This window comes from Euphorbia lathyris, chromosome 6, assembly GCF_963576675.1.
Source record: "Euphorbia lathyris chromosome 6, ddEupLath1.1, whole genome shotgun sequence".
In the NCBI taxonomy this organism is placed as follows: Eukaryota; Viridiplantae; Streptophyta; class Magnoliopsida; order Malpighiales; family Euphorbiaceae; genus Euphorbia; species Euphorbia lathyris.
Genome location: NC_088915.1, coordinates 77,334,318 through 77,352,221, shown reverse-complemented (window position 1 = coordinate 77,352,221; position 17,904 = coordinate 77,334,318). Strand labels below are relative to the sequence as shown.

The window sequence follows — 17,904 nt, the reverse complement described above, 5'->3', positions numbered from 1 at the left end:
ACTCTAAAATTCTCATTTTACCCTTCATCTTCAAACCTTCCTCTTCAATCCCTCTACCATATCAATTATCCCATTTTACCCATTTTTATATGCAAGTTTAAGAAATTAGTTTCAGAAATCTCCAACATCACTTCTTCTACTCTTCTTCTACTCCAACATCGGTCCTCAGAAATCAGTTTTAGTTTCAGAAACCAGACGAGTTCGCGATAATAAGAAACCAAACGATAAAAAACCAAAAAAAAATCAGAAAAACCAAAAGCTCAAAACCCAGAAAAAACAGACGATCAAAAACCGTAAAACTAGAAAATAAAAAACGAGAAAAACCAAACGAGTTTTAGAAACTCCATTCCTGTTGAAATTGAATCGTCGGGGGCTAGAATCGGTAGCTTGGTACAAGTTCGCGACTATTAATTTTCAATTGGTGACTATCCGGAGAAGAACAGTACCTCATCTACTAGGAAAAACTATCCGGAATCTCGCTGGGCACTTCGCGTCTTAGGCTACAGAGAGTAAGATAGAACTGGGAAGCTTGGTTGATGAACTGAGGAAAGTAGTGAAATTTGGGGAAAATTGTGTGAAAAAACTTTCATATAAAAATGGGTAAAGTGGGATAATTATGCTGGAGGGGTTGAAGATGAAGGTACGAAGATGAAGGGTAAAATGAGAATTTTAGAGTTTAGAAGGGTGAAAGGAGAGAGAAAGCCAGTTAAAATAGGAGTCAACGGTTGAAAAAAGATGGTCAACGGTCATAGTGGCTACCGGTGTAACAAAGTGTAAAGTTCAATGGCCATACCGAGAAGAATTGAAGTTCAGTGGCCACAATGTGAAAATGGGTATAATTCAGTGGCCATGGGTGTAATTTACCCAAAGTTTGAATACCCACTCCCCCACTTTTCAAACTCTTCCCCCGTTCTCTCCTCATTTGAACATTAGAACCCGAACACTTCATGGTGGGTTGTTGAGGCAAAGGAAAAGGCGTGATTCGTCTCCCGGTAAGTTTCTGAATTTCTTTTTATATTTTTTACCTTGGTGGGTCCGTGACCCACCATTATAGCAGAACGGGCGGGCCAAAAGGCCCGCCGGGGATTTTGGCAGTGGCGAGCCGAAAGGCCTGCCAGTGATAATGAGGATGGCGGGTTTGGGACCCGCCATCCTCAGTATTAGTAGCGGGCCTTTCGGCCAGCCATTAGGATTTTGCCCGGCAAAATCTTTGCCTTGGCGGGCCAAAAGGCCCATCACTTAAGGCATAATAGCGGGCCAAAACGGCCCGTCCAGGCCAATTTGCTTAGGCGGGCCATTTTGGCCCGCCACTCATTTAGGGGTGGCGGATGAAGTTGATCATGAATTGAGAAATATTGCACACAAAAGTTGGATCGCTTTTATCGACCTCATCAACAAGAGAGTGAAAGTATGTTCGATCCTCAGTCCCATCAACATACTCGACATTGTCAGAATTACCAAAGACAAGTGTGTTCCAGAATCTGTGTATCATCGAAATACTAACCGGTTTACGTCCGAGCTTCAATCTGCTAAGCTCGCATGCACACGGGATCTGCTGAGAGGTTCTCAAAATGCAGCCACAACATTCATCCACTTCATGACTTAACTTTTTCATACGCAAAAATTCACCCCCGAGCAACTCCAAACAGTGGTGCGACACTTTATATGACAGGTAGCTGAATGGAAATCCAGAGTACAATACATGTTTACATTGTCTTGAAGACTCAAGACTACCACTGATAAGAATAAAATTGTATTAACAATCAAAATATATCCTAATAAATGCAAATATAATGATAACAATAGCAAAATGGAATAAATGTATACATGATCTTGATTACTTGCAATTCAATCTCGTTGTGAACCTTCACCCAAACTGTATCGAGGGCTCCAGTGGAGGAATTCAACCATTTCTTTAAAGAAGAATGTTCACTCTCCACTCTGCATGTAGTTGTGTTTCTAAAATGAAGGAAATTTTTCGTCCACGCAACAACGAACTTCTCCTTGTGGCATAACCACGTATTCTCAACATAAGATATCACATGACCATACATTCTCATTTGATCTTTTTATCTTCGCCACATTAAAGTCAAATTCATCTACTGTTACGAAGTGTTTGGTATTCTATTGGGATATAGACAAAGATAAAGGTTGAGATAAAGATAAGAATAAATGGTTGGGATAAGGATAAAAATATGATAGTTAAGAATTATTATTCAATGTTTGGTACGTGGGATAAGAATATGGATAAAATAGTATATTTTACTATTTTAACCCTATTTAAACTACATAACATTAATTTGAGGGATAAGATGGACTTTTCCATCCTATTAAAATCACAGGAGCTTATCCCACCTCCTTATACCACCCCCCTCTTGGGTATAGGATTTGAGGGATAAGAAGCTTATCCCTCATCTATCTCACTCTTCTATCTCCTAAACAAACACGAGATAACTTACCTTGTATTTTTTATCCCTATCCCATCTCCTATATCCTTCCTAACAAACACCCCGTTAGAGAATTAATTATTTTCTTCCATCTTCCATTCTTGAAACCAGATGCAAATTTCATGTCTTCACCCATAAGTTTGTAGACCCTATTTTCTACATCCTTGTTGATATGCCAGGTACATAACATGTGTGCAAAATCTGGAAAAACCTCACTAACAGGCGCCATCAATCCCAACTCTATATCAGTCAAAATAACATTCGGGGTTAACATCAAACCCGATCAAATTTCTCAACCTCTTCATGACCCAACGATAGCTCGACTCGGTCTCATCCTTCATAATAGCATAAGCTATCTTGAAGTTTTCGTTACATGTAGTCATCCCAACAATTTCAAAGAATGGCATTCTGTACTTGTTGGTTTTGTATGTTGAATCCATTCCAACATACCAGTAATATGTTCAAAATAACTTAACAGAAGATGGATGTGCCATAAATACATGAGTTAACACACCTGTTTCCGGATCAGCAACAGTAGAATGAGCATAATTATTCTCCACGACAAGATGGAAAAACTGACTAATCATATCTCTACCCTCAAACTCATCCTTTCTCAATCGGTCTCTGTAATTATATACATGCTTTATTGTTGGATTGTCTCCGGGATGTTGTGTACGAAGTGTCGTCATAATAGCACATGGCTTTGCTTGATATGAACTCATTTCACGCATAATTTGTTTCGATGTGGGACTGAGTCCGCTCATCTGTCGGTGTCCTTGTGGATAAACACACAATTCATGATTATGCTTACCCTTCTTCCCGACATAAACAATGATCTCCCAATTCGAAAAATCTATCAACTGTTCGACTTTAATCCGGAAATTACACCCACACGCGTTAGTTTTAGATTTCCTACGTGAATCATCTTCTAAAGGATTCGTATTTCCTCTATATCGTTCGCCACGTGAACATTTTAGAAGCTTTTGTGTTCCGTCGTGTTTGTGCGAAGAAATAACAATCTCGAAACCATTTTTAATTGCCACGACTTTAGCCCACTGAATTGCTTCTATACTTGTGTGGAAAAATGCGCTTGTAATGAAACATGGACTATAATCAATCCCGTCACCAATCCAAACGTCGTCCGGTTTCTGAAATTAAACAAAAATTCATGAATATTTGAACCAAACAGAAAAAATAGGCCAAATACGGCTAAAACAGCGGCTCCGAAAGCCGCTGTATTTGGCCTGGGCGGATCCAGGACCCGCCCCTAGTTATTGACAGGCGGGTCAAATGACCCATCTGTCTATAAGACATGGACCCGCCAGTCCCTATGAAATGGCGGGTCTTGGACCCGCCATTACTATGTTGATGGCGGGATCCGAACCTGCCATCAACAAAAATTCCGGAAATTTTTCAAAATGTCCGGGATTTTTAAAAAATTGAAATTTTTTCGATTTTTTTTTTAAATTTGAATATTTAGAGTTTTAGGTTTGATTTTTACCTCATTTGGGAAGAAGTCTTCATATTCCGAAGTTCTCGGATCTATTCTCCGTCTACTTTTTGTTTTGCTCGGGAGAGAGGGAAGAGATTTCAATTTTTTTGGTAAAACAAAAGGGGGGCAAATATGGTAAGAAATGGACGGTAAGTAGGAAAAGTGAAACGGTAAATAGCAACATCCTTTCTAAATTAGATAAATATCTGAATCCCATAACCTAAATTTAATCCGGTTAAAAGTTCCTACAAATCATGAAATTAAATTATTTTAGCCTTTGTTTGGGAGTTTGGATTGGAGGTTAATGGAGGTGAGAGTTAAAGGAGGTAATGGAAAGGGAAGAGAAGTGATGGAAAGGAAAGTTAACAATTAACTTTGTTTGGGAGTTTATAGGATGTAAATGAGGTTAAATGTTTAACCTTGTTTGGGAGTTTAAATATGAAGGGAAAGAAATGTTAAATTTACTCTGCAGAGACAAGAAATTTTTAAAAAGTTTACGTTACTTCCATTAACCCCCAATTTGGAGGTTAGAGTTTGGAGGTTAGAGGAAGTAAACATTTAACCCAATTAACCTCCATTTACTCTCAAAAAATGGAGGTTAGAGGAGGTTCATTAAAGGGAGGTTATTTTCCTAACCCTGCTTGGGAATGAGTTTAAATGGAGGTTATTTTTCTAACCTTACTTGGCTAGGAGTTTAAGTTTAAATGAAGATTAAATGAGGGTTAAATGGAGGTTCAAAAACCTTGAAATAACCTCAATTTCAGTCCCACAAAATTGGTGAGATATGGAGGTTCTATAAATAATCTCCCCTCCCCTCCCTTCCCCTCCCTTTAATGAATCTTGTGAAACCTTCATCCAAACAGACCCTTATTATATATGGTCGGAGATAGAAAAATTAAAGTAATTTACTTTGTTAAAAACAAATAAACATAGCCTAAGCCTACAAATTATGTAACAAATGATTTTAACTAATCTGAACTTTCTTTATAGGAAGTAAAATAGGTTGTATTACCATTTAATTCTTGGACCCCATTCAGACATCAAACAGTAACTAATGCAACGTTGTTCCCGTGTCCTGCTGGTAAAAAAAAACAAATACAGTAAAAAAAGAAAAGAAAATGTCACAAAGACGACGTAGTATTATTCTGAATGGTAAACATTTTGTCGTGCGCGGAATCGAATACGACCAATCAAATCCACTTAAATACAATTTCTGAAATCCGACCTTTCTCTCTGTCTCAAGCTTCATTTTTCTCTCTCTCTCTCTACCAGGCAACAGCTCCAACTTTCATCAACAACCAAAAAAAGTTGCAGCTCTTTTTCTCTTTCTGTTCATTTCCTGCAAAGAGAAGACAGACGCAGAAGGTAGGAAAGAAACGGTGTCGTACTGCATGCTCTGAGCCTGACTCGGTGCCGAAAATTGAAACAACTAATCATGGCTATAGCTGACCAGAAGTCACCGTCGGATAATAACAAAGTTTGGGGATTCTTCAAGCTTCCTTTTAGATCTAATACCGCAAACACCCCGCAGCAGACGCCATCTTCTTCTTCAACTCATCCGCAGCACCATGGTCATGGACAAGTTGAAGGATCGAATCTTCAAGCTTCGAATTCCGTTTCTTCAGTTGCTAGATCGCTTTTGCCAACGCGACGTCGTCTTAAGCTTGATCCTGCAAATAAGCTCTACTTTCCTTGTAAGATTTTCTTCTTTGGAGGCTGATCTATTTCGTTTTGGTTTCGATCTCTTCTTTTTTGTTCTTGTTGAACTCAACTTTGCTCGAATATATTTTGGGGGAAATTGATTATTAATGCTTGAAATTGATGTTAATTAGCCCAGAATTATTACTCAAATTGATTTAGTAGAAAAGTTCGTCATTCTCTTGGAAAATCCGTAAGAGGATTTTTTGAGCTACAATTAGAAGTTTATAGTTGGAGAATTTTGAGTTGCTTGTCTAATTTATGATAGACCGTTGAAACTTACAATAAAAATTGGTAGGTTTCAGAAACGTAATTCCTGATACGAGGCAAGTAAAATCTATGTTGCACGGAAACTCTTCTTAACCCGCCTTTCGCATCGGTTCCGTTTCTTTCTGTTTCCATTACCGTTTCCTAGCTAATAAATCTTAGAAATAACATTTCCAGGTTTCCGATTTCGTGCAGCATAGAGTAAAATTGGTCAGTTACTCAAGGATTGAATATAAAACTCAAACGGTTTCCAAATTATCTGATTGTGAGAGCTGCAGGTTCTATAAAAATGTTGCTCAATATATGCACACTCCTAGATATTTGACGTATGAACATTACATGAGATGGAATCATGGAAAATGCTATGATTTGGGGTATTTTATTTTCTAGTTCCTATGATGCTATTTAGATATGGTCTTCACCCTTCTACAACCTTGAAGGTGTCCAATGACCGTTGGCTAATGTAAATGCGGATTGAACACACGAAATGCCCTTAACAAGGCGTGTGATGTAACGGCATTTCACGTGGTCAACAGGTATTTACAGTAGTCAACAATCATTGCAGTAGATTATACGAGCGACATTCGTCGTTTTTCTTTCTTTTGGTAACTATTCTGTTTCTTTTCGTAATTTCTGATTACTTGCTGGAATTGCTAATGTTTCTTGATGAATTATTTTTTATTTAACTGCATTTCACGAGGTCAATGGGCATTTACAGTAGTCAACAATCATGACAGCATACTATACAAGCATCATTCGTCGTTTTTCTTTCTTTTGGCAACTATTCTGTTTCTTTCCTTAACTTCCGGTTACTTGCTGGAATTACTAATGTTTCCTTAACAGCATTTCACATGGTCAACGTGTATTTTCAATAGTCAACAATCATGACAGCAGACATCCGTCGTTTTTCTTTCTTTTGGCAACTATTCTGTTTCTTTCCTTAACTTCCGGTTATTCGCTGGAATTACTAATGTTTCTTGATGAATTATTTTTGTTTTCTTATGTGCTTTATTTGGTTGTTTACAGATGAACCCGGCAAGCAGGTCAGGAGTGCCATCAAAATAAAAAATACGAGCAAGTCCCACGTGGCATTTAAGGTACAGGCTTCTTGTTTCTGCTTCAGTGTTCTATTATTCATCAAGATTTCGCATATATGCTACTAACTTGGAACCTTAGACTGAACCTGTTGGGGCAGTTTGATATGATATATTGTATTATAATTTATCTCTATTGATAAATGAATAACTGAAATTTCTTATTAGTTGCTTGTTTTCCTTGCTTTAGTTTCAAACGACTGCACCAAAAAGCTGTTTCATGCGTCCTCCGGGGGCTATTCTTGCCCCTGGAGAAAGCATCATCGCAACTGGTAATTAAGCTGATTATTCTTTTAATTTTATTGTATTTGGAGTTGGAGCAACATTTGTGTATTATATTATCCATTTCTTATAAAGCTTCAATTTATTTTGGATGCCAGTGTTCAAGTTTGTTGAGCACCCCGAAAACAATGAAAAACCAGTTGAACAGAAAAGCCGAGTTAAATTTAAAATCATGAGTCTGAAGGTTAAGGGGATGATGGACTATGTACCTGAGCTGGTAAGTCAACTGGTATCATTAATTTATACTTTTTAGCTATTAACTTTACTAAGTCTGCTAATTAAAACATATTAAATATTTTTTTCATAACCGCTGAATCAAATTAACTAATTATTAAACTTTGAATCAAACCTAACATTCTCCCTCTTGATCTATGTTGAAAACTTATCCCTACAGTGATGTATGGCTTTTTCCATTTAAAGTAACCTTGAAGTTATGTGTGAAAGTCAATTTTCCATTATTTAGTTGCTTTGCTGTTTATTTCTCTCCGGACTTTCTTCTTTCGTACAAGAGTTCATCGCTGAGGTACATGTATGCTATTTCTCTTTGTAGTTTGAAGAGCAGAAGGATCAAGTTGCAATAGAGCAAATACTCCGAGTTGTCTTTCTAGATCCAGAACGTCCTAGTCCTGTAAGTACCAAGGAACTACTGCATCCTTTCCCTTCAGTTTTGGGTTTCTATTTTGTTGATGTGCATTAGGCTCTACGAGAATAGCCATTAATGTGGATGTGTATCTATATTATAGGCTCTCGATAAGCTGAAGCGCCAATTGGCCGATGCTGATGCTGCGGTAGAGGCACGCAAGAAACCTCCAGAAGATGCAGGTCCAAGAATTACCGGGGAAGGACTTGTTATAGATGAATGGGTGAGTCATCATCATCATTTGAATGTTGTATACTTTTCACTTATCACTTTCATGTTGTGTTTAATAATCCATCTCCATCCTCTTTAACAGAAAGAGCGAAGAGAAAGATACCTCGCCCGCCAGCAAGTCGAAGGAGTAGACTCTTTATAGAATGTGGTATATCATCTTCAACTTTATGGTGCCTTTGTAGGAAGAAAATTTATATAATTTCACCATTCCGTATACTATTCCAATCCGTTCAATGAGTATCGTCTAGGAAGAACCCGAAAACCCCAAAAAACGATGCTCTCCTGTAAAAAAAGAAAAAGAATATGTGAGGTGATTTGAGGTGCTAAAACTTTTCCTGTCTGTAGATAAATTGTAATTGTAAGTTTGTTTTGTTTAGTTTTTATTTCCCAAATAATAGTCATTTAAGAAGTGATTTTCTAGGGAGAAACAGAGGTTGCATTTTGAGTTTTGTTTTCCATTGTGGAACTGTACCCATTTCTTGTTTTTAGAAGAATTTATGTATGGTTTTCATCAATTATGCTACCAGGATTCCTTGAGTAGCCTCAGATTCCATTGTGTTTCTAGTGAAATTGTAGTTAAGGAGGTCAAAATTTGACATGATAGTACTAGTTACCGTGACAATTTGTTTGATACGATTTTCATTTTTGTTGTATTTATATCATACGTGTCCGGTTTGATATCTGAAATGCCGAAGTTGTAAATATGGAAAAGTTAAACCAAACCCAAAATTCTAGTTGGGGTTCCATTTCGAGAAATTCTACAATGGACTGGGACCGGACTATCCATTCGGATAATGCCACATCAGCAGTTGGAATGATGTGACACTGTGAATGGATGGATTGATAGGAAAATATTAAAAACATATCTTTAACTCTGGTGAGTTGAAATTTTGAAAATTAAAAATAGTTTTATTTTTAATTTTTGGGTTAATTTTGTTTAATTGCTACTTAAGGTGATGTGTGGGTTGGCTTTGTACTTTTATTCAATATACTTTTTTTTAATAAAAAAAATAATGAATTTTTATTCAATATTCTTTGTACTACTTCTATCCATATAATGCATGATAGAGTATCAAATCATACTAAGTGTGTATTTATTATCAAGACTTGAATTCTAGCATTTACTAGAAATTACGAAAGCAAGAAGTTTTTATCAATTTTACTGTAATTTGTACATAAAAACCTTTATTCGAACAAATTAAGATAAATAAGACAGTTTGATGGTGTAAAAATGTATCTATGATAAATAAGACAGTTTGATTGTGTATAATGATATATCTACGGTTTTTGAATTGTAATGCTACTATCTTTCAATTTTATTTTTTAATATAAAAAATCTTGAATTTTACCACTGTAATATTTATATTCAAACCAACAAAAATGATGATTGGGATAAATTATGGTTAACTATTTATTTTACCGTATCAGTTCAATAAATGTTTTATGGATTTTTATTGACTTTTTTTTTTTTTTTTTGAACCAGAAAGAGAAAGATCAAATAAATGATGGATTTGCATCCATAGCAATAGTGTTCACAAGCCATTCCGGCACCACAGTTGAAACGAAATCGCTAGCATTGGAACAGGCAAGCCTAGCTACCAAATGAGCTGCACTGTTCGCTAAGCGAGGAATAAAAGCTAATTTAAAAGCTGGATTGGATCTTAGAACTACTCGACAGTCCTCTAGTATCATTCCGAGTTCAGAGATGTCATGCTTTTCAGAGTGAATAGCATCTACCACTAGTTTAGCATCAGATTCAAATTCAATAGCTGTAAATCCCATATTAGATAGCCATAACAAACTCGTACGAATAGCAAGAGCTTCTATAACACTTGGCTCTTTGATACCTGGGATAAAGCTGCTGCTGCATAATAAAAAGGCTCCTCTTTCGTCTCTGATAACCGCTCCCATACCACTGCTTCTCAATTCTTTAAAGATTGCCCCGTCTATGTTGCATTTGACATAGCCTGGGCTAGGTGTGCTCCATTGCTGAATCGTCGCGTGCTGTCTCACGCCAAAAATATGTGCAATCTCGGGATTGTTGCGCGCAGTGCTGCGATGCTGCTGTCCCTCCGCGCTGTCAGTTGATGTCGCCCTGGTGACCGCGGCTACTGCCATTGCCGATTGAAGATCGCTCACTTCCATCCTCCTGTTGCCTAAGGGTGACACCTTCTTTTGATAAGCTCTCCAGTCTGAGTCGCTTCCAGACTGCTCCGCCAGCTAGTATCTGCCGGCCACCATCTCATGTGCCAAAGGACTCGGTTTCTGTGGTCCCAAATTGCTTTTAGTGCACAGCATAATCTGACAATCATATCTTGATTTGAGCCACATAAAGCTTGTAAGAGCCAATCAGCAAAATTCACATTGCCCACCAGCGGGGTAGGAATCCCTGCTATTCGCCAAATGTCACCTGCAAAACAGCAATCAATAAATAAATGGTTATCTGTCTCCTCCTGCTCCACACATACTGGGCATTCGGTGGAGATGGGAACTCTCCTTTGAGCCAGCCGAGCTCTAGTGGGTAAACATCTCGAGCAAAGGCGCCAAATAAATTGTTTGAGTTTAGGGGGAATCATCAACTTCCATAACCTTTTCCAACCTTCCTGAGCTCTACTACCTTCAACCTCACCCATGCCAGTCAAGTAGCCCGAATGCACATTATAATGACCATCCCTTGACCAGTGCTAGATTCTCATATCTTCTCCTACATGATATGGCAAAATAATATTGCTAATAGCCTGGGCCTCGGTTTCACTAAAACACCCATTTAGTCTCTGCATGTCCCACCCTCTCCCATTCTCAAGTAAAAGATCAGCCACGGTCAAATTCTCCATTCCAGGGACCATGAATGAATTTATACAAAAACCCTCAAGACTGGGTACCCATGCATCCTCCCAAACTCTAATAGACCTGCCATTTTCCACTCTCCATCTAGTTCCTTTTCTCAATATGCTAAGACCCTCCCATATACTTCTCCAAACCATACTAGGATTATTGCCTAATTTAGAGAAAAGTAAGTCATCCCTAGGAAAATATTTAGCTTTGAACATTCTACTTACTAAAGTATTTGGGAATTTTAGCAATTTCCAACCCTGCTTTCCTAACATTGCCAGGTTAAACACATGTAAATCTTTGAAACCCATCCCTCCTGAATCTTTAGGCCTACACAATTTACCCCAATCAAACCAATGTATGTTTTTCTTCCTTCAGGTTTCATACCCCACCAAAAGGAATTCATTAATTTTTGCAGCTCATCACAGATAGATAAGGGTAAAAGAAACGTACTCATACAGAAGGTTGGCAAGGCCTGGGCAACAGATTTGAGTAGCACCTCTTTCCCTGCCTGTGAAAGGAATTTTAGACCCCACGCACCAAACTTCTTGCGCAGTCTGTCGACCAGGAAAGTGAAAATCCGACGCTTCGACCGACCGATAAGTGAAGGTAGCCCCAGGTACCGCCCAGTATCTAGAGGAGTTGACACACCCAAAATCGATTTGATCTCACTTCTCACTTCCTCTGGCGTATTTAAACTGAAGAAGATCCCTGATTTATTCAAATTTACTGCCTGCCCTGATGCCACTTCATAATCAGTCAAGATCTCCATTACCTTTCTAGCCTCCTCTGCAGTTGTCCCAAAGAATAAGAAACTGTCATCAGCGAAAAAGAGATGTGTTACGGCTGGCGCCCTATTGCAAATCCTGCATCCAGAGATTAGCCCTTCATCTTCAGCTTTCCTTATTAGTTTAGATAAGACTTCGACACACAGTATGAAGAGATAGGGTGATAGTGGGTCTCCTTGTCGCAGGCCTCTTCCTGGGACAACCTGACCAGAACAATCCCCATTCACTGCCACCTTGTAATTCACTGTTGTGATACACATCATCATCCATCCAATCCAAATCTCGTGAAATCCCATCCTAGCCATAACTGCTTTCAGAAAATCCCAGTCAACTCTATCACAGGCCTTACTTATGTCAATTTTTAAAGCAGCCTGGCCATTCCTCCCTCTATTCAATCTCTTCATGAAGTGTATGCTCTCAAAAGCCACCTGAACATTATCAATTATAGACCTGCTTGGAACAAAAGCAGACTGGGTTTCGCCAATAATTTGAGGGAGAATCCTTTTCAATCGATTGGCTAGGGCCTTTGCAATAATTTTATAGATGACATTGCATAGAGAGATAGGCGAAAATCCTTAAGCATTCGAGGGTTGTCAATCTTAGGTATAAGGGCGATTGTAGTGTCATTTACCCCTTTGGGAAATTCTCCCTCCTGGAGCCACTTTGCACAGGCTGCCCCCACTTCTGTCCCCATTGTATCCCAAAAAGCTTGGAAAAAACCCGGATTTAGCCCATCAGGACCAGGTGATTTGTTAGGACTCATTGAGAAAAGTGCTTGTTTAAATTCCTCTAGTTCAAACGGGGCAACAAGTAACTCATTTGTGGGGGAGTCAATAAGTGTATCAATTACCTGGACCGTATCCACTCTTGTCAAATTTGAAGCAGAGAAGACCTCCTGAAAATACCTCTGCGCATGGTCCAATAAATCAGCCTGATTTTCGATCACACCCCCATTCTCATCAATTAGTGAGGCAATACGGTTCTATTGTCTTCTTGCTTTGACATGAGCATGGAAGAAGTGTGTATTTCTGTCCCCTTCAGTCAACCAGAACACCTTAGCCCTCTGTCTCCAATGAGTCTCTTCAGCTTCCAGAATATCATTAAGTTTTCTTTTGGCAAGAAAATAGGAGGAAATGGAATCCCTATCACTGCTACCATGTAATCTTTCCATTTCGGTTCTCCATTTTCTAATCTGGCTTTTAAATCTCGTATTGAAACCCTTTCCTCATTCTGCCATTTTCTGCACACAATCCTCCAATTTCTCTTTCACTGGTTTACCCGCCTGCCCTCTCCACTGCCTTATTACCAGATTCCGAAATTCCTGCTCTTTAAGCCAAGATTCCTCAAAAAATAATCTGTTTCCTCTACCTCTACTTCTCGCCCTCTCAAGACAGAGTGAAAGTGGAAGATGATCTGAATACCCTGTCATACAAGATTTGAGGTGATAATTTTCAAATCGGTTCATCCATTCTGCTGAAGCGAAGCCCCTATCTAACTTTTCTCTTACCCACATCGGAGAGCCCCTACCTCTTTCCCATGTAAATGGGTTACCATTCAGCTCCAGCTCAAACAAACCACACTCCTCAATTGCTTTGGCAAAATCCTGCATTAAAAGGTAGGGGTAGTTGGCTCCCCCCTCCTTTTCAGAAGTGTTAAGAATGCAATTGAAATCCCCTATCACAACCCATGGAAGAGAAGCATCTCTAGCCAAATTCCTTAATAGATCCCATGACTCTCCATGCCTACTACGGTCAGCAAACCCGTAAAAGCCAACAAATCTCCAATCTCCCTGGACCGGATCAGAGATAATAGCCTCAATATGATGATCAGAAAAACTTTTGACCACCACCTGTGACCCTGCTTTCCACAGCAAAGCTAACCCACCACTACGACCTCTTCTACACACAGGGAATGCTCCCTCAAACTTCAACTGTTGTTTAATGACACTTAACCTCTGATCCTCCACCAATGTTTCCATTAAAAATACAATACTGGGACTTTGGGAAGAAACAAGCTCCTTCAGAGAGCGAACTGCCCGGTGGTTTCCCAAGCCACGACAGTTCCAGCTTAAGCAACTCATTCTTCCTGGCGGCCCTGCATTTTAGGGCTCGCCGATTCATTCTCTGTAGAAATCCCCTTATCCTTTCCAGGAACAGAGATTTCCTTTCCCTGTCCACTCTCCCCTTCCTTCTCCCTCCCCTCCCCCTGACCCTCCCTTCTTCTCTTTCTAACATCGTTTAATTCCATCTCAGTGTCCTCACCCTTATCTCCCCCTTCCTCTCCCATTTTCCCTCCACCCTCATCTTCTAACATGATCTTAAAAAATGGCCCCGAGATTGGGCAGATCAGCACCTCCCTCTCCCCTTCCCCAACATATTTGTTTGATCCCCTCTCCCCTCTCCCTCTCCCTGTGTTAGTTATATCCCTCATGACCCCCATACCTCCTCCTCTCATACCTCCAAATCCCCTCTGACTCCCTCCTACCATACTACCCCCATTGCTCTCTCTTAACCATTTCGCCCCACTTTGATCCCCTCCTATTCTTATAGGGGCCTTTAGCCATTCCCCCCACTCTCTCTGAATTTCCCCCCCTTGCAGGTTAAAAACTTTTTCACAAAAGCGTTCCGTATGACCCAGGCAACCACACACATAGCAAAAGATCCCCAACCGTTCATATTTAAAGGTTGCTAAGGACCAAACATTTCATGTGCTCTTCAGCTTTTTAAATCTTTTCAACGTACGCTCACTGTCTAGGCTGACTCTGATACGCATAAACTGTCTATGAATACCAGTATTATTGTTCATATCATACTCCTCAAAAGTCCCAAGAAAGTTGCCTAATTGTTTTCCTACTATCTCAGACATAGTTCCCACAGGTAACCCATATATTTGCACCTAGATAGAGTAATTCAGTAAATTCACCTCATCCACATGGACTCCATATTTCCAGACATTCATAATCAGCACGTAATTATCAAAAGACCAAGGACCTCCGGCTAACACCCTATCCCTATCAATCGGGTGGAAAAATTCAAAGGAATAAAGATTATGGCTTACCTCTTGAATTTCAACTCCTCTCACTGGTCTCCACAGCACCGCCATTCTGTTTTTCATGCTCAAAAAGTTGAGCGGTCTATCCGCCATGAATCGACCCAGAAACCGAAGTCCCGCATCCACCACCACCTCTGCTATCGGCGGTGTCAACAAATCAAGATGCCCCCCTTCCTCTCCTTCAATTCGAAGCCTTTCCATATCCCTGTCCATTGCACACAGGAACAGAATTCCAACACCCTCAACTGAACTACTACACTCAATACAGACCAGACCTGAGCTTTACCCGGCCAATCAAAGCAATGCTGAAAGGCGGGTACCAAGACAACACAGAGCCCAGACACGTCTCCTCATTGTTAGCAAATAAATCGTCTCTTCACAATCAAAACCAAACAGCTCAACACAGCACAAAAGCAACAACGTAATCTAGAAATTCAAAACAGAATTTCGTCGGCCACACTTTGAATCAAAGATTGGCAAGAACTTTATTCTTTACCCCGGCCCAGCACATCAAAACGGAAAAAATGAACCCAAAGCCAAACAAACCGGACGACGACTCCTCACTGAACGTCAAGAACCGGTGCAAGAATCAACATCACAAACTAAAAAATGCAACTAAAAATCCGACATCCATACTTCTAACATCAATAACAGCAGAACCTAACAAGGAAACGGAGCAAAACGGCTAGGGATCGTTAGCAAGTCGGTCAGAACCTGGGCAGAAAACCAAACAGAGATAGAAAACGACTCCTCACTGAAACTTCCAGAACCAGCGCAAGAATCATCATCTCAAACCAAAAAAACAACTAGAAATCCGACATCCATACTTTCCACATCAATAACAGCAAAATCAAGCAAAGAATTGGAGCAAGAAACGACTAGGAATCGCTAAACAAGTCGCTTAAGACCCGGGCAGAAAATCATCGGAAAACAGAGACAAAAACGATAACACACTCAAAGGATTTGAGACAAACCTTCACCAGATCGGAAGGACCCTCTCACCGGCGACGGAGACGCACGACGACGGCCACAACCAGGGTAGCTCCGGCGGCGGCGGCGGCTTCGTGAGTTAGGGCTCGAGAGAGACAACGCGCAGCAGTTTCTTATTAAATTTGTTGTTAATGGATTTTTATTGACTTAGATTTTATTATATAGTAATTTAAATTTCAAGGATTTTTATATTAAAAAAATAAAGCTTGTAAGTTATGTAGTTCGAGGATTACAAGTGCATGTTTAGTTTAGTTGATAGTGATTAATATAAATTATTGTTGTTAGTATGTAAAATGTTTAATGTGGACGTGTTTTAAATTAGTGAATAAATAAATGAAAGAAAAAAATATTGATAATGCATGTTTGATTTAGTTGATAGTGCTAGTTATTAATTGACTAAAATAAATCATTGTTGTTAGTATGTAAAATGTCTAATATTGACGTGTTTTAAATTAATGAATAAATAAATGATAAAATATTTTGAGATCCTTGATTTTTCATTTTTTTGTGTATTAAGTCCTTGATCTTTTATTTTCTGTCACATTAAGCACTTCATGACCATAAGAGTTAATTTGTGAATATAAATCCCGATTTACGAGTTCTTATATTAAGCACCGGGTCTTCCACGTCACTCGGAGGACCCCCAATTCACATTTGGACACGTGTATTGTGACCCCACGTAATAATTAAAATAATGGGGTCTCTTATAATATACGTGGGTCCATGTTACACGTGTCAAAATATGTATGGAAGGTCCTCTGTTTGATATGGAAAACCCGGTGCTTCTAATAATTTGCCCCGATTAACACATTGTTATTCATTTCACATGCGGTAGAATTTTTTTTTTATCACTTCGAAATATTTTTTAATGTGTAATGTGGTTATAGGAAAACTATAAAAACTTTATTTCGAGTTGTAAAAAATATATAATTTCAAATAAAGATGAAATTAATAATAATTTTTAACCGTATTAATAACTAACCAATTTAACAAATAAGATTCTAATGCACCAAAAAATAAAAGATGAGTACTCAAAGTATCCAAATAAAATTCAAAGGTTAGTGCACCAAGAAAACAAAAGAGACCTCCAAATAATTTTTACCAGGTTTTTAATAAATACTACATTTTTGGCAATTGAAGTGAAGGGCTAAAAGCTAGTCCTCAAACCTAAACTAAGCAATCCCTAAATTTAAAGGTTAATTTTAAATAAATATTTTGTGATTTTAGGTTTTTATATATTGGTATTTATAGTTTTTTTTTATAATACAAACTGAATCCTATGATTTGTAAAATTTTTATTTTTTTTACTTTGCCATTTTTGATCGATACGATCTTAAAATGAAATTTTTTAAGAGTTAAATAATATTTTAAACAATTTTATTTATTCAATTTTTTAGAGGTGGTGTTTTTTTGTATGAGAGAGAAAGTTAATGTTTGGAGAAAGAAAACTCCAAAAACGATGATTTTGAAAAATAAAAAATGTGGTTCCATAATAAATATGATACCAAATAATTTTAATTCTTGAAAATTTTCATTTTAAAATCGTTATCGATCAGATTTAATAAAAATTTAAATTTTTTTATAAATCATATAGTTCGATCTGTAAGGGCTTGATTGGATGAGAGGTTTAGAGTGATTAATAAGGGAAGAGTTAGTAAGGGTTGATAGAAACCATTGTTAAAAAATTAAAAGGGTAAGGGTATGTAGGAGTTTTGAAGGTTTTTTTTTAAGAAATTTCGTCCAATTTTCAACACAGCAATTCGGTGGGTTTTGAAGGGTTAGAAATTACCATTCCTTTCCATTCTTTATCTTTCCTTACCCTTTTCTATCCTTCTCACCCTTTCTTTATTTACCCTTCCCTACTCTTCATCCAATCAAACCCTAACAAAAACACTAGATACCAATTTATAAAAACAGAGGATAGAAACCATTGTTCTGCACTAATAGAAACAGAGGATAAGGTAGATGAGCAATAAAAACAAAAATAGTTCCATATCTTCTGCACTTTGCATTGCTGCAATCTGTACAGTTCGCCACGTTTCTTCCCGCAAAACAATTATTGATCTGTAATTACACCTCATATTAACCACCG

General features: G+C 38.4%; 1 protein-coding gene across 1 annotated transcript; it reads left to right on the top strand.

Moving 5' to 3' along the window:
* Nucleotides 1–5,158: 5,158 nt before the first annotated feature.
* Nucleotides 5,159–8,715, top strand: LOC136232511 (vesicle-associated protein 4-2). The gene is made up of 7 exons (XM_066021713.1): nucleotides 5,159–5,633; nucleotides 6,931–7,001; nucleotides 7,189–7,270; nucleotides 7,379–7,497; nucleotides 7,831–7,908; nucleotides 8,024–8,143; nucleotides 8,234–8,715. The coding sequence occupies exons 1-7, from the start codon at nucleotides 5,375–5,377 to the stop codon at nucleotides 8,291–8,293; spliced, it is 789 nt and encodes a 262-aa protein (XP_065877785.1). The 5' UTR covers nucleotides 5,159–5,374; the 3' UTR covers nucleotides 8,294–8,715.
* Nucleotides 8,716–17,904: the final 9,189 nt, after the last annotated feature.

Excerpts from the sequence above, each read along its gene's own strand:
- LOC136232511 (XM_066021713.1), top strand. The coding sequence starts at position 5,375 with ATGGCTATAGCTGACCAGAAGTCACCGTCGGATAATAACAAAGTTTGG. Across the intron at positions 5,634-6,930 it reads AAATAAGCTCTACTTTCCTT|ATGAACCCGGCAAGCAGGTC; the intron begins GTAAGATTTTCT and ends GGTTGTTTACAG. Across the intron at positions 7,271-7,378 it reads AGAAAGCATCATCGCAACTG|TGTTCAAGTTTGTTGAGCAC; the intron begins GTAATTAAGCTG and ends TTTGGATGCCAG.